Source organism: Rhinolophus sinicus, chromosome 5, assembly GCF_057876585.1.
Source record: "Rhinolophus sinicus isolate RSI-liver-muscle chromosome 5, RSI-T2T, whole genome shotgun sequence".
NCBI lineage: Eukaryota > Metazoa > Chordata > Mammalia > Chiroptera > Rhinolophidae > Rhinolophus > Rhinolophus sinicus.
This window is the reverse complement of record NC_142505.1, coordinates 71,383,259-71,404,442: the sequence shown is the minus strand read 5'-3', so window position 1 is coordinate 71,404,442 and position 21,184 is coordinate 71,383,259. Positions and strand designations below refer to the sequence as shown.

The 21,184-nt window shown below is 49.6% G+C and overlaps 2 protein-coding genes, 1 long non-coding RNA gene and 2 other non-coding genes across 5 annotated transcripts; 4 read left to right on the top strand and 1 right to left on the bottom strand.

Annotated features, from left to right (window-relative positions):
- The first annotated feature begins 220 nt into the window (after positions 1–220).
- On the top strand, positions 221–4,818 carry LOC141567353 (uncharacterized). Its single transcript, XR_016021335.1, has 4 exons — positions 221–1,881; positions 2,004–2,136; positions 3,803–3,891; positions 4,773–4,818. It is a non-coding gene; the product is annotated as an uncharacterized LOC141567353 (long non-coding RNA).
- Positions 4,819–5,670: 852 nt separating this feature from the next.
- Positions 5,671–10,252, top strand: RACK1 (receptor for activated C kinase 1). Its single transcript, XM_019719424.3, has 8 exons — positions 5,671–5,912; positions 6,926–7,097; positions 7,635–7,782; positions 7,977–8,072; positions 8,460–8,570; positions 8,999–9,139; positions 9,683–9,793; positions 10,142–10,252. The coding sequence occupies exons 1-8, from the start codon at positions 5,804–5,806 to the stop codon at positions 10,205–10,207; spliced, it is 954 nt and encodes a 317-aa protein (XP_019574983.1). The 5' UTR covers positions 5,671–5,803; the 3' UTR covers positions 10,208–10,252.
- On the top strand, positions 6,182–6,249 carry LOC141567363 (small nucleolar RNA SNORD95). The gene has a single exon (XR_012489959.1). It is a non-coding gene; the product is annotated as a small nucleolar RNA SNORD95 (small nucleolar RNA).
- Positions 7,395–7,470, top strand: LOC141567427 (small nucleolar RNA SNORD96 family). Its single transcript, XR_012490007.1, has one exon. It is a non-coding gene; the product is annotated as a small nucleolar RNA SNORD96 family (small nucleolar RNA).
- Positions 10,253–11,051: 799 nt separating the features above from the next.
- TRIM41 (tripartite motif containing 41) lies at positions 11,052–20,969 on the bottom strand. The gene is made up of 6 exons (XM_019719418.3): positions 19,793–20,969; positions 16,156–16,251; positions 13,891–14,121; positions 13,360–13,382; positions 13,037–13,164; positions 11,052–12,618 (listed from the first exon to the last, which is right to left on the bottom strand). Exons 1-6 carry the CDS (start codon positions 20,597–20,599, stop codon positions 12,017–12,019), a joined length of 1,887 nt encoding a protein of 628 aa, XP_019574977.2. The 5' UTR covers positions 20,600–20,969; the 3' UTR covers positions 11,052–12,016.
- Between the last annotated feature and the right edge of the window lie 215 nt (positions 20,970–21,184).

Here is a 21,184-nt window from a genome sequence, read left to right as displayed (position 1 = left end):
ACTGCTGACCTTTTGAGCGAGATAATTCTTTATTGGGGTTGGGTCCTGTGCATAGTAGGGTGGGGACAGAGCCAGGAGTGCAGTTTCCAGGCTCTCGGCCTCACGTGGAAAGGTGCTGGCACAGGTAGTAAATGGCCATCAATTGTGATTGGATAGCCATCAGCTGTGGCTAGTTGGCCATCAGCTGTAACCAGTGAGCCATTGGCCACTAATATAACTGCTGTGGCTATGCTAGCAGCGAATGGTAGCTGAGCTGACAAGCGTGATTGCAGTTAGCACGGCGGACTGCAGCTAGCAAGTGGGGTTGGTTGGTTGGCAGAGGCGCAGATTGTAGTTAGCAAGTGAGGTTGGTTGACAGAGAAGTGGCTGGCAGGTTGCGGATAGTGTGGCCCCTGCTTCCTGTGTCTCTCACCCAGCCGCCAGCGAGAGTGTAGTGGAGTGGCTCCCCTATCTATGACTCCGTGGGTGTTCCTTTTTGGCCTCATTGTATCCTGCCTTCTTGTGCGGGGAGCGGGAGCTGAGACTCCGCATGACACCCTGAATGACGGCTACTTAGTAGCATCCCTGGTCTCCACCCACTAGATCCAAGTAGCACCCACCAGTTGTGACAACAAAGGTCTCCAGACCTGTCAGATGTCAGGGGAGGGAGCGTTGAGAACCACTGGTCTAGACTCAGGGAAACCAGACATATCCAGACATGCCATTCCAGCCTCACTTAGGCCCTACAGCCAGTGCCTGGCAAGGTGTTCAGAAGTGTTCAGTGAAAGAACAGCCTCACCTAGCCAGAAGCTTATTAAATGTAGTCTTAACATCAGCAATTAATTGATAGGACCCAGACTTCTCCCAGTTCTTGGCACGCAGGTAGCAGGGTCAGCAAGGGTTTTTTAAACATTAGAACTGCCATTTGGGAGAAAAGGACTATGGCAGACAAAGGATACATGACATCAAGATCTGGAAATGATAAGTAGTAAAAGGCACTTTAGCTACTCCTCAGTTTCAGCAAGGCCATAGGGCAGTCTTTTCTGTTTTGGTTTTAAGTATTACGCAGAACACGCAAGACCAAAGTCAGCCTGCCCTTGTCAGAGTGGGGGTGGCCCTGGGCCGATACACACTAACGTCAGCCCTAAGGTACTTTCTTAAATGCCAAGGTTCCCCTGCCGTTGCCCATCAACCTTTGGCCACTATGCCACGCCTCCTGGAACTTTTATAGGACCTAGAGATTCCATGTATTTCCCAGCCCCAGGCCCTGACTCCCTCTAAAAGTTATGCTATAAGTGACGTTACTACAAATATTTACTGCTAAGATTACAGAAGGGGGGAGGCAGGGCCACTAGTCCTCTAGACCAGGTCTAAAGGACTTCCTGCAATGATGGACGTGTTTTCAGTCTCTGCTGTCTGACACAGGAGGTACAGCTACATATACTTCTGAGCTAGTGCAACTCAGGATCTGAATTTGTAATTGTATTTAATTTTAATTGATTTTAAATAGTCATACTTGGCTGGTGGCTATCAAATCAAGTTGAACTATACAGTTCTGTGCAAAGAAGGCAGGTTGAATTCTGGTCCTTCCCTAGGACACTAAAGAGTAGTACCAAGTGATAAGGGTAGATGAGAACAGGTGAGACCACTTTCTTTCCCCAATCACAAGAAATAGGCTACAAGATGATATTTTTAGGCATAAAAAGATAAAATATTTAAAAGAAGGCTTTCTTCTTTTTTTTTTTTTAAATCAGACCAAATCGGCCTTGAGCATTTCACTGTGGTCCATCACAAGTGCAGGGAGGACATGCCAGGGGAGAAACTAATCGAAGTTAGCTACAAAATAAATTGTATTGCCCCCTTCCTAAAAGAGCTTAGCTGTGTCCTCAAAATAGGAAGCATGTAAGTATAAATAAGGTTTATTTCTTTATAAAATAAAGAAATGACTTTTTGAAAATGGGATGTGGGGAAAACCCAGGTATTAAAGTAGGTAACTCTGTTCTCTTCCCTTTCTCATTTCACAGCAATTCCTGACAGGGTGGTGACGAGGTCTTGGAGTGCTAGAAGGGAAAGCAGTTTGTGCTGGCAGTGTTAATGAGAGAAGTGAGAGGTGCTAGGAATAACAAGGCCAAAAGGAGACCGGGAGAGCTAAAGGAGGTGATAAATTAACTTTCTGGGCTTGGGGAAACAGCTCATCTCTCCATGTGAAAAGTGTAGGAGATGCAACAGGTGCTCTTACCAGCAGACCTGCAAAAGAAGGAAACGTCCCTTTAAGTTACTACTTTTCTCCCCACCTCTTCCACTTCCAAAGGGGTAGGATGGATACCTCAGGGATTTGAATTAAAGAACAGGGAGGCTCATTCCTCCATAGCTATCCCTACTGAGGTTCATCCTTAGGCCTTCCTCGCCTTTCCCTCATCCTGAAGGCCTCGGATCCAGAGTTGGACTGAGCCTTCTGGTTGACAATTCCACTCGGCACCAAAGCAGGGCCCACAAAGATCAAGGGGGATCCAGGTGGCCTGGAAGAGGATCGCTGGAGGCCACACACAATCCTTTTGTCTGCCTTTTCTTAAGCACATAGAACCCCCTTCTCCCCCTACAGCAAAGGATGGAATTTCTCTGCAGGCCGGCTATGTAGCCCAAGTGTGAGCAGACAGGGCAGTCTCCTCTTCAACCCTCGTATCTTGTATGCTAGCCCGCCTCAAAGTTCCATTTCAACATATTCTCCCGACCCTAGTTCATATGAAATTCTCTTCCCGGTAAAAACCTCAGAAAAGACACCATGGGTCATCTTTTATTTTTTCCTACCACCTAATGCTGTGTTCAATTCTTTAATATCAAGGCCAGAAGCTTGCCTTCTCCCTGCATTTCTTATAGTCCTGTCTCGGCTAAGGCCACCTGGCGGGACCATGCCCACTTCCACAGCCTCTGACTCTGCGCATCTGCTGAAGCAACCAAGGCCTGGGGAATCCCATAGTCCATCTCCCAGGGAAGACCAAACCAAATGCCTTATGATCTGCTTTCTGGGGGACCGTTAGATCTCAGATTTCTGCCTATGATGTACACTGAATCTTTTTCAAGAGACAAAAAAAGGACATGTGATTTCTTTGTAAGATCTGTTCCCAGCATTCATTTAATGCCACACTCCTACACCTCACTAGCAAGAATGGAACAGACCAATAATTATACTCCCATGTTTCCTGTCTCCAACCTTTTTGAAGTTAATTCTTTAGGCCTCAATCATTAAAGAGCTTCCATATATAGAGTCCAATTCTAGACCCTGGAGTGAAGATGGAAAGCCCAAATCCTGCAGGCTCTGACTGTCTAGGAAGTCCACTATATTCCATTTGTCCGTCTCCTCTGCTGGCATCGCCAGATCGGACTTGGTGGGCTCCAGAGCAAAACCTGAATTACTCCCTGGGCCCCATAGGCAGAGCACTGCCAGAATCATGTCTGAGTAAGGGACCCATGTGGGGCGAGGCCCATGGACCCACGGGAGGCAAAAGGCATGTATTGAGGTTGCAGTCCAGCTCTCAGGAAGCGATCCAGGAAGACACAGAGGTAGGGACTATCCTGGGACCTGCCAGCTTCTGGAAAGGCTCCTGGAGATGCATTTGTGAGGGAGCTGCAAGGCTCCTTTTAATCCTGGATTCCTAGCCCTACCTCAGGGATGCTGATTCCACAGGAGCTACCTGGGCAAAGTTCAAGAAATAGCTGAAAGAGGGGCAAAAATATAATAATGTGACTGAGTTCTGATGTCTTTGGGAAGCAGAGGGAGGTGGTAGAGTGCTTGAGGGCGGAGAGGAAATACTCTGTCTTACAGGCCAACAGCCAGGGAAGTGCTTGCACAGCCCATTTACAAACCCAGATGCATCGAGTCGCTGGCCTGGCCGAGTCACGGGCAGTGAGCAGGTACTGCAGTGGGTGAAGGCAGGGACCACGACCACAGGAGAAACAAGATACGTGGGTTGGGGTGGAGTGCAATGTTGGAAAAGAGAAAGGACAGCTAGTTGGGGGTGCCAAGGAGGCAGGTGGCATACAAACCGGTAAATCATCAGGCTGTGGAGGAGCATAGGTGGACAGCCTGCAAGACCCCCGGAGCGCAGGTGTTCTCCAGGGAGGGATCGTGGCCTTCTCCATACACCTGGGTGGCCACAGCGTGTGCCAACTTTGCCACCACCCCTCACCTAAATTCTGCCTTCCTTCCTGCAGCCTCCCAGCATGCGCTACCAAGGTCCTTCCCCAAGGCTGCGAGGCCACCCACCTCCATCTCATTGTTTGGTTCTCAGCTTCTCCAACAATTCAGCTCTTTCTGAGAGACACATTCCCCCCCTCCCCCCATATACCTTCCTTCTAAGTGAAACATTATTTCTCTTCTATCCAAGGGCCTATCCCACAATTGCTGGTCTTTGATCCAATGGGGGAACATCACCCCTTTCCCTCCTCCCTATGGAACTCCAAAAGAGTCCTGTATCACCAAGACCTAAAACAGGGTCTGGTCCCCAAAAGATGCTAAGTAAGTTGCGTGCATTTCCTCTGCCAGTCCTTCTTCTGGGCATATTACCTATGGTAACTCATTTACTCTCCACAACACAATGTGAGGGAGGTAGTATAATTTCCAATCTCATTTCACAGATAAAAAACTAATGTTACAAAGAAAAAAACAAACTTATGTATAATCCTTCCTTTATTTTGCATAGATTGAGGCTGCTATCATCCTGAGCTATGCCACCCCCCTACCCCCCACTTTAAAAAACACTTGGGTTGGCGCTGCCAACATTTTCTTTTATCAGGGATGTGCTGGAGTGGGAAGCGCTACAAATTCGCGCACCAAGCGATTCAAGGGGAGGCCGGCAGGCAGCCACCCAGGTAGCCATATTCCACTGCTTCCCTGTCCAGGGGCACTTCTTTCAGAGCATGTCTGGTCGCCCAGATCCTCAGGCCTTTCTGTGAGTTGGTTAAGCCCGGAGCCGGCTTTCCACCGCGGTCCCCAGAGATCAGGAACCGGAGGTCCCTCCTCTTGGGGCCTTTCAGTCTCTGCGAGCGCTCCGCACTCTTGCCTAGGCGGAGCGGGTGGCTGCCCAGCAGCCCATAGACGGACTTTTCGTTCTTCCCGGGTTTTCTGCTCCGTAACCCATTCTTGCCTTAGTGCGGCACTAAGTCATTCCGGACACAGAGTGCCACAACCAGTACCATCAGAGCATAAACATCTTGAGGGGAGAGCAGCCCACTGAGCATGGAAATCTTTTAGAGTTTTCTAATTCTCCTGGGCACAGTTTATGTTAAAAATGTAATACTGTATTTTTCATATTGCCACCGTTACTCACAGTCACGACCTCGAAATCAAACTCCCTCCGCGTTGCCAGCCCAGCCACCAAGCGGAAAGGGCGGGGCTCGCACTGTAGCACGAAGGGGCAGTGAAAGTCGCTAGGCAGTTCTCGTGGGAATTTGTCGTGCACGTTCTATTTTCCTCCTCTTAGACATCATGCCCCAGTCAACGTTTGAAGAGGCTTTTTAAGCCCTCGGTCGTAATATAGTTTCAGAATGTATTCGCACAGCGCTGCCAAATTATGTTGCGTGGCGGAGGGGACCATGAAGTCTTATTTCACTTCGCCCACCGTACTACATGGTGCCGCCATCTTGTTGAAAGTTGCATGATGGGGACCGCCATTTTGCACGAGAGGGCGGGTATTTCCGGTTCCGGCTGGGGGCTGCTCTCTCTTTTCTGCTGCAGGGCTGTGACGGTAGCGGCTGTTCTGTGAGTCTCTCGGAGCTATCCAGGTCCATCCTCGTCGTTTTGGCGACACCCGCACCCGCCGCCACCATGACTGAGCAGATGACCCTTCGTGGCACCCTCAAGGGCCACAACGGTTGGGTGACCCAGATCGCTACCACTCCCCAGTTCCCAGACATGATACTGTCCGCCTCCCGAGGTACGTGCTGGGGTGTGTGGCAGAGGAATGGAGGATGAGGGGCTTGCACGCGTCGCGTCCCTTGTCCAGTGGCACGCGCATTGGCGGCCCGGAAGACTCCTGGCGTGAGTTGGGCATGTGGACCAGAGCCTAGGCCTCAGTGCGGTGCTGACACCGAAGTATAGATGAACCCGTGGCAACCAGGAGGGTTGCACGGTTGGGGATTTTCTGTTTCTTGTTTCTCTACCCGCAGGTGTGTTTAAGTGTGCCTAGGATCGTATGGGTCTGGCGGGGCGATGATGACACCAACATGCCATCTGAGTGCCCTTGCTGAGATCCAGAGGCTGTTTCTGAGCTGCCGCCTGGCCCTCTGGTCGGTGGGAAGTGGGTGGACTACAAGGGGACAGCATAACCCAAACCTCCCGGCTGGTCCGACTCTACCCTTCATGCCCTTTGTTTTCTTATCCTTGTGTGCATGACGGCGTTTGGAGGCTCTTTGTGCCTTTAGTTTGTGCCAACGCGATTAAAGATCGTCTGAAGCTAACATCAGTTTTTTAATAGGTTTTTTAATAAGAAAACTTCAGTGGAACACGTTTCAGCGAAAGCGTCCAATTCTGTAGCATATAAAGCGATTTTACTAATTACAGCACTTGTGGCTGCTCTCTGCAGTAGTCGCAGGAGACGTATAACTAGTCTCATACACAAGCTGCTGTGTTTTGCATTAGGTGTCAGACAGACTGAAATAGACTTTGAATTGGTCCATATCTTAGAAAATGGCATCCCTAAGTTCTGCACACCTGAGTTATATTGTCACCGTACTACTTAGCTCTACTTGGCTCTTTGCTTGAATAGTGAGTCACTTGGCCGTGGCTAGTAATGCTCTCATAGCCTGCAGTTCCTTTCTCCCCTTAAATGTCCTTAATTTGTTAGATTGTAAACCCACCAAAGACATGGAGGCATCCTGGATTATCTGGTAGGTCAGCAAGTGGGCTGTGGGGTTCCTCACTGTGTTTCCTGTTTTACTTAACCCTTAGACAAGACCATCATTATGTGGAAGCTGACCAGGGATGAGACCAACTACGGCATCCCACAGCGTGCTCTTCGGGGTCACTCCCATTTTGTCAGTGATGTGGTCATCTCCTCAGATGGCCAGTTTGCCCTCTCTGGCTCCTGGGATGGAACACTTCGCCTCTGGGATCTCACAACGCAAGTAGCTGCTCACTTAGCTCTGGGGCATTGGGAGAAGGCTGGGCAGAAATGAAGTAGATACTGTTGGGAGGTGGTGTCCCAGGGGCCGTCAGGTCTTTTGTGGGCATCGTAAGTCAGTACCTAGAGAGGGTAGATGCAGTTGTTTGGCCTCCTCCTTTGTTGCTTTTAATTGAATTGCTGAGGAGTGGTCTGTTTCAACAGTTTCACCAGGTATTGCGCGGTCAGTAGTAGGTGAGAATTTGAACATGGTTCATCTTAGGAGCTCAGTCATGGTGTGGTCGGGCATAATAGAGGATCCTGGTGATGACAGGTGACATTGTCAGCCAATCCCCACGTGGGAGTGAGGACATGTCCTGCAATTCTGAAGGAATCCTCTGGTGTATTCTCAGCCAAGGGCCTGCTGTGGTCAGAACCATGTACAGAATTGTGTGAGTACATACAACTCCACTGGGACAAAAACAAGGCCAAGGAAACAGTCTAACGAAGAATACTTTGCAAAGTCTGTCTAGAGAATGACCAAGTCCTTCCACTCAGGGGCACCACCACACGCCGATTTGTGGGCCATACCAAGGATGTGCTGAGTGTGGCCTTCTCCTCTGACAACCGCCAGATTGTCTCTGGCTCCCGAGATAAAACCATCAAGCTATGGAATACTCTGGGTGTATGCAAATACACTGTCCAGGTAAACTGAAGTCACCCTTCTTAACCTTGGCCTTACGTGGTCATTTCAAGTCTCATCTGGAATCTAAAGGGGTTCCACTGATGTTGACGGTTTGGATTCAGGGGTGTGAATACAAGGTTGTCATAACGGGAGGGGTGGGTGTCTAGAGGTTCGTGGGACGAGATGGTTTCTCTAATATCCTTTCCATCCTCTAGGATGAGAGCCACTCGGAGTGGGTGTCTTGCGTCCGTTTCTCACCCAACAGCAGCAACCCCATCATTGTGTCCTGTGGCTGGGACAAGCTGGTCAAGGTGAGCTTGGAACCAGGGTGCGTGGTCTTTGCAGGCCGGAATGTGTTCCCACTGCCTCCCCAGTGGTCATAGGCTCTAGTTATGAGTATTTAAGCTTTGTACCTCAGTTTACCTTTTTTCTCTTGCTAGTTGGTCTGAAGTAGCTAATTAATGAATTCAAGTCCTTCGTAAGGCAGCATACAGAGCATTTGTTACCTGTTTTAATCCTGATTATCCTTAAGTGACCAAGACACTATTTTTGGTTATTGATGGAATAAAAAATGACTGCCCTATCCAGTAATGCTTTTAAACAAGGTTCCGTGCACTTTGTTTGGCTTGAGCCCTCCTGATCTCTGTGGATTCAGGGCCAGGTTCTGTACCTATGGACCACTTCTTCCCCCGTCTTAGGTGTGGAACCTGGCAAACTGCAAGCTGAAGACTAATCACATTGGTCATACAGGGTACCTGAACACTGTGACTGTCTCCCCAGATGGGTCCCTCTGTGCTTCTGGAGGCAAGGTACTCGGGCTAGGAGTCTCTTACTCAGTGGGGGACACTGTTATAGAGAAGACTTAAGACAATGAGGTAGCAATCCAAGAATAAATGTTTCTGAAGGTCGCTTTCTGAAAACAACATAGATAAAGCACGCTGTTTAAAACGATGGTCTTCTGTGAAGCTGGTTCCTTAAAGCTGTTGGTGGGATTAGGATCCTGCTTTCAGAATTGATTGTGTGATTTAATACTTAAAAGTAGGGTTGGTGGGGTATCTATCGTGCATTAAAGGAAAGGTGTATGGGAGAGGTAGACATTGGTACTTGTCATTAGTTTGGGAGACTTTCGAGATGGGGGGCGGGGGAGGGTAAAGAATTAAGACAGAATCTGGAGACAGCTGGGATTAACATCTGGAAGAGGTCACATTGCCCTAACTCACCTTTCCTGTCTGCCCAGGATGGCCAGGCTATGCTGTGGGACCTCAACGAAGGCAAGCACCTTTATACACTTGATGGTGGGGACATTATCAATGCCCTGTGCTTTAGCCCCAACCGCTATTGGCTCTGTGCGGCCACCGGCCCCAGCATCAAGATCTGGGTGAGTGTGGGCTACAGTTGAGGCCAAGTACCTAGCTGTTCTCTGCAAGCCCTGGTAACACTGTGGTTGGTATGTCATGTGACTTACTGCTGAGATCCAAACTTCCTGAACAACTGCTGTCAGGTTGTCCTTGGAGACTCAGAAAGAGCTAGTCAAAACTTCTGAGACTGGAATTTGCAATGGTTGGGAGATCTTTGCCTACTAAAAAGGGATGGCCAGCTACAGCAGCTTATTCAACCTGCGCTCAGTTGACATTTGGTCTGGATAACTTAGGAGCAGGGGACAGTCCTGTGCGTGTCAGGGTGTTTAGCAACATCCCTGGTCTTTATTCCCCACTAGATGCCTATAGCAAACACCTTCCATTACTGACAACCAAAAATGCCTCTAGTCATTGCCACATGGTGGGGTGGCAAAAATATGTACTGTTGATTACTGAGTTATAAAGGGGACTTGGGTGGAGGGAGTGGGGGAATTTGAGTTCTTTTAGTGTCGGTGGCATTAAAGTACTAAGAGTTTCCTTACCCTGGTTTGTTCCTTCCCCAGGACTTGGAGGGCAAGATCATTGTAGATGAACTGAAGCAGGAAGTTATCAGTACCAGCAGCAAGGCAGAGCCACCTCAGTGTACCTCTCTGGCCTGGTCTGCTGATGGCCAGGTAAGTGAGCATATCACCTGCTAGTTAACAAGACTGGCATATTTGACATAAAGCAAAATGACAGGGTTGGCCAGGATGATTTGGGAGGCCCTATTTAGCTGTCAGTGAACACAGTACGTGTTCCTGCATTGGAAGGAAGATTTTGGTCTGGAGGGCAGTGTTTACCTGTCTTCAATTACTGACTTGACCAGTTTACAAGCATATGAATCCTTATTAGCAGCTGTCGCTTCTTCTAGGAATACATAATCCCAACCAGGTAGTGGGGGATCTTAAGGAGGACCATCTTTGTTGCGCTGGTGATACCAAGTTCCGCTGGTCTGACCTATCACTATCATTTCTCCGTTGCAGACTCTTTTTGCCGGCTACACAGACAACCTGGTGCGAGTGTGGCAGGTGACCATCGGTACCCGCTAGAAATATACGGCAGAGCTTTGGAAATAAAGTGGTTTTCTGACTTTCTCTGATAAGCAAAAAGCCACTTCCTGTGCTGTATTGCTTACAGGTTTACACAAGTCCTCAGTTAAGATACTGGCAAAGAAAGCATGGGCTGAGTAAACAGGCTTTGGGAGGAAGGGGGAAGATGTCAGCGTGTTGGTTTCCCCTCATCACAATCCTGTTTCAGATACAGGTCTCAGGGCCTTCCTTAAGCCTGAAAAAGTAGTTCTTGAAAGAGACTGATTATTCCAGAGTGGTTGCAGTCGATTTATAATTAGCTGAATCCTCTGGTCCAACTCTCAATACATGAGAAGTGAACAAAAATGCACTTTATCATTCCTTCAAAAAGATTATAATAGTGTACATCAAATTGGGTATTTTGTTAAAATTGAGGTTTTAAATTTTAAGGAAAAGCAACTCACCAAAATTGCTGCTTAATTTTTTTTGCTCTTTTCCATAATTGGATATTAAAAATTGTGCAGAGTGGTCTGGGGGTATTCTTAAATCTAATCACAGCTGGCTAAATCACAAACAGCATATTGAAATAGCTTGTATGTACCTTCCATTTCTTCCTCCCTGGGCTTCAATTTTTTAGGGCTTCAACTAGATATATTTGCATATAAAAAACACTGAAAATGTAGTCACTGTGGGCTTGACAGTGGAGATTCTTGGGAAAATTAGTCCTAAAGCCTCAAAGCAGTAATAGGAAGTGGCAAAAGATTGTAAAAATACAGTCTGAAGTGTCAGTGAGAAACTAGGATATTCAAGTGGGTGGTTCTGAGTTACATTCTGTTTCTGCTCACCTAAAGGAACAGACTCCACAAAAGAAGCAAATAAATTTTATTTCCACAACACAACCCAATTTCCCTTTTCCCCAGGAACATAATTGACCTGGGCCATCAAAGCACAGGACTAAAGCTGGTGACAGAAAGCAAGGGGTTACTAGAAAAATAGATTATACCCAAGGCGCTCCTCCTAGGAACCTGGACTGGTTCCCAGATTCCCCATCAGTGCTCACCCAAATAGGGAACTAAAGACATGGCCATGTGAGAATGGAGACTTGACGAAAGAACTCAAATCTGGCAGTGAAAAGAGTAGGGTGAGCTTTGCTCCTAAATTGAATGCTGGAAAAAGGAAGAAAATAATTTAAGGGGGGGGGTGTGGTATAATGTTACATAGTTGCAATCGTGTTGACCACCCCAGATATTTCACTGAAGCTAAGTTCTAGGAAGTCTATGGAGGTAGAAATTGGGGATGGAAGGAAAGTTAAGAATTCCTCATTCCCCCAGAAAGTAGATGGTTCTTTATTACCCAGCTCTACCTTTGCCCCTACTCGAGCCTGCCTCCCTGCAAAATCTCCCAAATCCCTTAGCAAAAGGTATCAGAAAATGTAATTGGAATGGCGTAGTCATGAGTCTGGCCCAAATCCTCCTGCCTGGGAACTGATGTGAAGGTTCAAGAGCAGTGGTGGGGAAAGAGACATGAATGAAATGACATATGATATGCCCTCCCCTACTCCAACTCAGGCCCTGGGTAGATGGAGGGAGGGAAGACCAGGAAGCTGTTAATCTGGGACCCATGCAGACCTGTTGGACAGATAGTAGGTGAGAGGAAGCCAGGAGGGTTCTTTAGACTCCTAGAGGGAGAAGCAGGGCCCTGGGGTCAAGGGGGAGCAGGAAGCAATGCAGTCACACAGGAGCCTCTGAGCCCCCAAACTTATGGGCCACCTTCCACTACCACCCGCCCCCCCAGTGCTGACCAGAGGGGCCCCTGCGGGTGGCAGGCAGATCAAGGGCACAGCTTGATGCGGGTGCCCTTGGAGAGCACCCTGAAGAAAGGGAAGACACGTTCGCCCAGGAAGGCAGCTGAGAAGGTGTGCACATGGGCCAGAGTCTCCGCGTTGTAGAAGCCCAGGCGCCCAGCCTCATAGTCCAGGTACACGCCAAAGCGCCGTGGTTTCTCAGTTGGGCTCAGCAGTGTCTGTTCCGTTGAGCTCTGTGCCTGGTAACGTTTGCCGTTGGTGCCCACACACCACACTTCCCGCTGGAGCAGGGGTTGCTGGGGCAGGTGGAGCCGCCGGCGGCGGTGGTGATGGCGCGAGGAAGAGCTGGCATCCCCGATGCCCACAGAGGACCCCCCAGAGCCCAACTTTTTATATCGGGTAGATTCGCGGGCTGCGCCCACCGCCCAGCCCCGCCGCCCACCCACCTCTACCTCCCAGTAGTGCCGGCCAGAGCGGAAGCCCTGGGCCCCCAGGACGCAGCAGTCGGCCGAGAAGCGCTTGGAATGGTCAGCAACCTCCTGCCGCCGCTCTGCCAGGCGGACCCCCCGACGGTCAGGGGACAGCATCAGGGCCGGGTGAGCCGTGTCGGGGTCCAACGTCAGGTCCACTTGGGAGGGGGAGGACAAATACACCAGGGCTGGACTGACTTCCCTGTCAGCAGCCAACTCTGAGGTTCGGCCTTTCCTAATACCCTCCCCTCTGCCCCACCCCCAACTGTCCACAGCTCCACACCCAATCCTAGAGTCCAGGCTCAGGTTCCTATGGGCACCACCTCTTTCCCCACTCGTTTTCAGGACACCCGACAGGTCTTCCCTCTGGCCCTGGCTCTTCTGCCACCCCACCTGCACCCCCAACACCAACCTGGGGTAGGACAGAAGCTACTCTTGGCCTGAAGCCCCAGGTGACCTATCTGTATCCTGCTCCATCTCAGCCCCCACTCTGCCCCTGGGGCCCATCTTCCCTCAGAACCCAAGCTCAGGTCTGAAAGGAAAGGCAAAGGAAGGTCATACAGGTGACCTCCCTACCTCGGGCGGCCTGACAGAACATCCGGCTCATTTTCCTCACGATGGCATCTGTCAGGAAGTCATGGCTATGGGGTTGACACGGGTCAGGGGACCAGACCTCTGGGGGTTGCAGCTGTACCTCTTCGCACCTGGAGGAAGGGGACCAGGCAGGGGGTGGGACCATGATATTCCCATGGGAAGAGCCAAAGCTAAGGGGAAGGATAGGAGGGTGCAAGAGGTAGAAACGGGTCCTGGGGAAGGAAGGATGGGCAGGATAGCCAAGAGAGGCAGGGGTGGGGAGCCAAATGCCACTGGGTCACACAGGATAAAGGGTGAAAACACACCTATTGAAAGTCTCCTTGATGTCCTGGGAATAACAGAAACACAAAGGGAAAAAGAGACAAACAGAGAGTCAGCTGTGCAGGGACGGCTCCTTTCTCCCAGTCTGATTCCAACCAGAGAAGGACTGAACTTGAACAGGGAGTGAGAAAAAGCACCTCAAGGCGCTCAGTAAACTTGCATCCATCTCAGTCATCCCCAAGCCTCAGCACACCTAACTCATCTCATCTTGCTATAAGCCCAGAACACTTCAACAGCAATTCAAGAATTTTCACAGTATGATTTGGTCATTTTTCAGGATGTCACTTTCCTCGACTCATTTAAAACCCTTCTACAACTTCTTTCTTTTCATTGGATATAATCACACACACCCCACATTCGGCAATAACTGTCTCCAGCCTCAAAAGACCTTTGGTCTTTGGGTTAAATCACTGTGGCTTCCTCCCAATAAGAGGCAGCCCTGGACAGGTGTTTGTAAGCAGTGCCTGACAGCAAACAAGGTGCTGTGGAGCAGAAGGGGAGGGGACGCTACTTACCTGGAGCAGCCGCAGGCCCCCCTGCTGGCTCCGCTCCTGGGCCTCAGCCAGTAGGCGGCTCAGCTGGGCAGCCTGCTCCGAGAGACGGCTGGCCACAGCTCCCGCACGCCCTAGCTGAGCTTCGTGCATCTCCCGGAGGCGCCGCTCCAGCCCTGCCTGCTCCTCAGCCAGAAATCGTGTCAGCCGCCCAAACTCGGAGGCCACAGCTGCCAACTCTGACTTCATCTGGCTCTGGAATGATGCAAAGGGGACGGTGGACACCTCAACACACAGAAGCATGAACCTCCAATTCTGCAACGGCTTGCCCCCAATCCAAGGTAGAGGAGCCCCACATCCCGAATGGATGAAGGCTCCTGCCCCCTTCCCTGCCTCCCAGCTCTACCAGGCACTATTCCCCCCAATCCTGGCAAACTCACCGACCTCTGCTGCAGGACTTACCACCACCTTGGCTACCTAACTTGACTCGCTCTTCAGGTCTAAGCTTAAATACTCGCTGAGAGAGATCTTCCCTGCCTGCAGGTCTGGTCAGGACCTCACAGCACAGTTCTCAATTTGAAATGTTATGTTTCCCTTGGAGTACCTTTAACATCCTTTTCCCCACTGCACCACAAACTTTGCCATAGGGTCCTCAGACCTTGGTACAGTGTCCACCACAGAGCAGGTGCTTGGTTAAGAATTTTTTGAGGCCATGGGCTGCTGCGTGCTGCCGTGTGCTTCCGTGTGCTGCCAGGAGCAGCTAGTGGCCAGTGTGAGTGGCCGGCAGCCATTGTGAGTGGCCAGCAGCCGGCGAGAGCTGCCATGAGCTGCTGTGAGTGGCCGAACGACAACCGGTGACCGATTGCCTCAGCCGGTGGGAGCGCAAGGCTCATAATACCAGCATGGGCCAGGGAGCTGTGTCCTACACAACTAGACTGAGAAACAACGGCTTGAATCGGAGTGGGCGTGGGGAGGCGGAAGAAGGGGAAAAACAAAATTATTTTTTTGAAACAAAAAATTCAGGAATCAAAATATGAAGGTAGGATTCTAACTATATCACTAGTGACCTTGTAAAAGACCCAATTCTAGATCAGGAACCAGCAAACTTTTCTTGTCAAGGGCCACATAATATTTTACACTTTAAAGAACAAGAGGCAAAATCAAGGCTATTATTCTATAGGTACTTCTATGTATAACGAGAGAGAACTTCTGTCCGTCCAGTCCCACCCCATTTGCCTGGGCTGGGCAATCCTGGATGGTAATCACACTTTTTGCTCATGTATCAGTAGCTGGAGACATTCTTGGGACAAAGAATGACAGGCCAGAGTGGAGAGGGAAGTCCTGACTGGCCAAGTGGGCGAAGTAAACAGTTTCTATGCCCCAGTAACAGTGACACTCAGATCCTGACACCTTCTCTGCACCCCAGGAGCCCAAAAGTCTCAATCTGGGCAGCTGGCTTGAGGCAGGCTGACTCCTCAACCCCAGACAGGGATTCCACCACTCAGTGCCTGGCAGCTGCCAGCAGCAGAGTCCCTAAAGTGCAGGTGACAACAAGCGCAGGCCCTGGGGAAGGGCAAGGCCCAGCCACTGGAAGGCCCGGGGAGGCAGGCATGGAGGATGGGGAAGAGGCCAGACAGGAAGGCTGTCCTGGACTGGGTCTCTGAAAGCTCAGCACCAGGGCGTTCCAGTGCCCGCTGCCCTCACAAATACAGATGGGGTGAGGGATGGGAGTTGGGGAAAAATGTATCTTAAACTACTTCTTGGGGAGAGGTGAGCAATGATGAAAACGGCTCAGAGACACTGGACTAGAAGATATTAGGTCTCTGCAACACTAACATTCACTAATTCCTCCCCTCCAATTAAATACCCTGGCCCCCTCTCATGCTCAGGGCTGCTGTGCTACCTGCCCCCTATCCTGGGATGTGGAGCTTCTGTTGGCTGCTACATGGATTTTGCAGTGTTCCCTTCTGCTCTGTGCTATCTAGTGTGGTGGGCACAGCCTCTGGGGTTAGGTATCTGGGGTGGTACGCCTGCTCTGCAGCACTGAGCCGGACACTCAACTTCTCCAAGTCAGGCTTGTTTTCAGCCCATTTGGAACCTGGGGATGTACATACCTCTGGATCTTCTAACACCCCTCTCCCTTCAGGACACTGGGAGAGCCTCTACCGCCCTCGCTCAGGCCTCGGCAACCCCTCTTCAGGAGATCTAGTCACCACTGTGAGAGCAAGCAGCCCATGTTCCCTGCCTGACTGCAGAGCCTGCCAGCCCTAGTCAAGGACATGCCCCCACCTTCAGCTCTGTCACCCGCCTCTCCTCCTTGGCTTTCATTTTCTGCACAGCCTCCAGGTGCTTCCTCAGAGGCTCCACGTGTCCCTGCAGTTTGGCCTGAAGGAATGGAGAAAGGAAAGTGAACGGCCTGGGCTAGAAGAGGTACCTGCCCTCAGAATCCACTCCCCTATCCTCCCTGCAGCAGTTGGGGCTCAAAGCCTAAGCCCCATCACAGGTATCATACTCCCTCTCCCCTTCCTTCTCTTCAGAGGATGACAAAGTCTCCAACCCCCCACCTGCACTCATGTCCACAGCCATGATGTGTTTCTAAAGGTAGGACCCTGATGACTAGTGAGCCCCAGAGTTGGGGTGGGCCTGGCTTGAGCACCTCATCTCAGAGTCCTTTCATATGACCCTACGTAGGGTTCCTTTCCCCCTAATAAGCAATCTTCCTCATAATTTTCATCTTTAAATACTCTTCTGATGATTTTGTGCGTATGATAAAAATCCTTCAGTGGTTCTCTACCACTTGCAAAATATAAGGCTCTCATTGGCCCTGCATTTCTAGTTTCCCCTCCTATACTTACCCCTTCTACCTAGACTCTTAGTTTTAGCCAAATAAAATTTGTCTTTTTCTGAGTATAACTCCATACCTTTATCCTCACTGTTCTCTCTGCCTGGGAATGCCCTTCTCTGCTTGGCCCAAGGCATTCTTAATTTAAAATCCAGCCATCTGACCAAGGCCCTGATCCTCCCTTCCCCCAACTTCCCCTGGAATCCCAAGGAACATGAATACCAGCTTTTAGATAATCCCCAGGCATTGTAATCATTACAAGTGTGCCTTCGGCAGGACACAGGGATGCCTCCAGGCAGGGTCCCCATTTTACTTATTTCAATTTCTATGTTTCTCTATCTCCATCTGTCTTTCCCAATTACTTGCTAAATGGAAAACAAAAACCTTCTCCTCCTAAGGTTTGAACCTTCATAGCAAATATGCACTTGAGCTCTGTTCCAATAATTTATAGCAGTCATTTTCTTTAAAGGGCTCTTAGAGAGACCAGAACATAAGCCCAACCTGTTTGCTCTTTTCTTTTTTATGACGTCTATGTTTTCACTCCTTTTCCTTGAGGGGTTAACACAGGACAGAAGAGCTCAAACCTAGACTCCAATCTGAACCTGAATGCAGCCAGGTGACCTAAACCAAATCATGCTTCCAGTTTCCTCATCTAAAAATGGGAATTGGGAATCACACAATCTCCCTCATGGACTGTATGCTTAGCAGTGTCTAGCACGTAGCAAAAGATCAGTAAATGTGATCTAGTATTTCCAACCTAGGCCTTAAGCTGCCAACGACAGCCTGATGACCCTTGAACGAAAGAGGTTACTGACGCAGGGTACAAAAGGCAGTTGCTGCAAAGAGTAAGTGGTTGTAGAAAAAAATTACAGTAAGAATAAGATTACAACCAATCCACAACATGAAAACAACAAATTATGTAAAATTTTGCCTTTTGATATTACTTTCTATTTTTCTCTAGTAGTGTCAATAATTTCAACTCTATTGATACAGAATTTATGATGCTTAAATTTCCCATTTAAATTTCCTAAATTGTTGACAAAAAATTCATCAGTACAAATCCAAATAGAGTACTATTTAAGTGAAATTTTCAAGGACCTTTCACTTTTTTGGAGCTTTATTTATACATCATTTGTTTTATTACCTATTCAATAAAGAAATATTTCTACAAAATACTGTGCCAAGCTGGTGTTAGTTAATGTATGTACAATGTACGTATCTGAAAGGAATAAAGTATCTGACTGTAAAATAGCCTGTAAGTTAGAAAGAGAATCACTCAAATTAGTTCTATATAATAAAGCTTATGTATTTACATTTGCTGATCAGTTAAGTGTCGGATTATTTGTGTCTATGTGACCTCCCCATTGGACTGGCATTCAACAGATGTGGCTAACACAAATTAAAATCCAGTTTCAGAAGTTCTTTAAAAGAGTCCCGCTGGGGGAGCGTGGAGGAGTGGGATGCCCATGGATACTCCACCCTGGGATCGAGTTAACAAAGTGACTGCACATTGTTTGATGGGTACAGTTAACTAGGAACTGAGGGGATATTAAAAGGGAAGGACAAAAGGAGCTCATAATAATGAAGGGCAATATTTCCAATGCACTGAGTCCCATACTAGGCTGGGCTTTCTAAAGATATTCTCCCCATCACTGATTCAGAATCTCTAGTGGTAGGGTCTACTGTAGTTTTGTAGACTCATTTGTCTCCATGAGTAATTCAGACAATCAGCCGAGTTTGACAATCATTGTCTAGTGAATTTGTCATGAGGGGATGTAGATCTGTCTTAGCTATAGCACTTTTCATAGATCAGAGGCTCTAGGCGTGTTTCTCTAAAACTGGGGTAATGATAATACCTAAATGAGGTTATTGTAGGAATCAGGAGAAGGTATGAAAACACAAGTATGAAAACAGAAGTTACAAAACAAAAAAGCTCTACACCAACCACATGGAAGCTACTCTCTCCTGTTCCTGGTCCCACTACTTCGCTAAGCATTGCTATTCGTGCTGGCTGTCTCACAGCCAGGTCTCCTTCATCTGTGTCCAAAAAGTCAGGATCAGAAGTAGGGGGCAAGATATTAACCAAAGTAGAATCTGTCTCCAAGAAGTTACATGTCAGAAAAGTCAAACTAACAGACATCTAAAGAGTGGTGTCGTTAACAGTACTGGGGGTGTCATAACTGTGTGTGTGACGGGGGTGTCATAACTAGTAGGTGTGCGGCCCTGTGTATATTACTTAAATCTCTCTCTACTTCCCAGTCTGTGAAATGGGAATAGAAACCATATCAAACTCACAGGATCGCTCTTTCTTTTAAATAATACAGTCTACGAAAAGTACTTAGTACAGTGCCAGAGGTACACAGTATATTTCAGTAAATACTAACTTTCAATCATGGACAAATTAAAGTTCAAAGACATTCAGGGACTTGCCCAAGTGAATAGGTGCAGAGCCAGGACTTATGATTTAAAAGTCTCTCCCTTTTTTCTAAAATCCCAGGAAGGTCGTAAGTTCTGGCCAGCACATCTGAATGACACAGATCCAACAAAAGTCCTCAGGGAGAGAACCAAGCCACATCATAAGGTAGGGAACCCAAAAGTAGGCAAATGCAGAGCATGTGGGTGTATACTAGGAGTCATTACTATGCTCCTGCTCCTCAGAGCCCTTTCTTGTTCTTTGAGATCCCAAGTTCTTCCCATCTCTAGGGTCTCAGTCAAAGGCTTAAGATTCACCAAAAGGAAAATGAGACCGGTGGGCCTGTCACCTGCACTCCTACACTTAGGAACATTGGAAAGTGTGAAACAGCAGTGGCTTTTTCCCCAGGAGACACACAGTCCAGTGACATTGCATCGCCAGCTTTGCACAATTTCCTTTGAGAAAGCCAATCTTTCCTGGTCTTCACTGCGTCTGCTTTGTCTGTGTACAGGATCCTTCTCACTCTAACCCTCGTTGGTGCCAGTAAGTGCTTAGATAAGGAGAATCAGCTCACTAGAACATGACGCTCTTTGGGGGGAGACATTTCCTTTTCCCAGTTCCTCTTCCTCCCTCTCCTCCCCCACAAAATTCCCATCTTCTAGTTCTCTCACCTTGTACTCCTGCACCACCTCCTCCAATGGCACCACGCTGTGCTGTTTGTGGCTCCTGGATTCTCGGCACACCACACAGATGGCCTCTTCGTCCACCTCACAGAAGAGCTTCAGGGCTTCCTGGTGTTTGGGACAAACGCCCTGCTCATTCCCACGGCTCCCCCGACTAGGGGCTGGGTGCATCTGCCGAATCACCTGAACCATGTTGGCCAGCTGCAGGTTGGGGCGGAAGCTCCGCCTGGGAAAGCTCTTTCGGCACTGGGGGCAGGTGAAGCACCTCCGAGGGGCTGGAGGCGGGGGCAGTGGCGTGGTGGGATCTAGGTCCTCTTCCTCGTCCTCCTCCAGCACTTCCTCCTCGTCCTCCTCGTCCTCCCCCCTCAGGTCCTCCTCCATGTCCAAGTAGTAGTCCAGGTCTTCCTCCTCGTCTTCCTCCTCCCACACGTAGTCCATGTTGTCCCAGTTGGACTCGCCCATGCCACCGGTCCAGAATACATCCTCCTCTTCCTCCTCGACCTCTTCCTCCAAGTCGCCCTCATAGTCTTCATCCCTCATGGGGGTGTCCCACCCCCCACCGGCCCCCACAGCCTCCACTTCCTCTTCTTCTCCGTCCTCCTCCTCCTCCTCCTCCCGGTCTAACTCGTCCCTGTCCTCATCCTCCCCTCCCCATAACTGGGTTACACACACTCGGCAGAAGTTGTGCCCGCACCCGATGGAAACGGGGTCCGTGAAGTAATCCAGGCAGATGGCGCACACCGCCTCCTCCTGAAGGGTCTGCACAGGGTTGGGTGCCATGGCAACGGCAGCCATCTTAGTCTCCAGTCAGCTAGTGTAGATGGTTGGTGGGGGTAGGGGCGGGGGCTCTTCCCTCAGACGCCCTGGCGACCCGGTCCCACCCCCAGCCCTGCCTCTTCACACCTTGCCTTAAGCGCAGCCAGAGAAATGTCCTCCCGACAACCCACCCCTCCACGGTTTCCCACTCCCAGACGACAATCGTGTCTCTGCCAGGGGAGGGGACAGAGCTGAGCGCTACCGCCAAGTCCCTCAGGTGGCCCTGAGTGCAAATTTGCCCCAACGCTCCCTTCGCCTCCACATAAACCCCGCCCCTCCTTACTTCCTGGCTCCGCCCCCTACTTCCGGCCTCCCTCTCAACACTTCCGGCGCCTACGAACTACTCAAGTTCCCGCGTTCCCTCCACGGTCGCGCCAATGCCCCCTTTCCGCCCCAGGCCCACGAATGAAAGGAAACGGCAAGGAGACGCTCTAGCACACACTCGGGAACAGGATAGGAGGGCTAGAATGATAGTGGCCCACTTCTCTGTGGTGCGGGGGAGCGGGGAACGCAGACGAAACAGAAGGACCGGCCCCCCCCCTCCGTCCCCCACCACCGGGGATA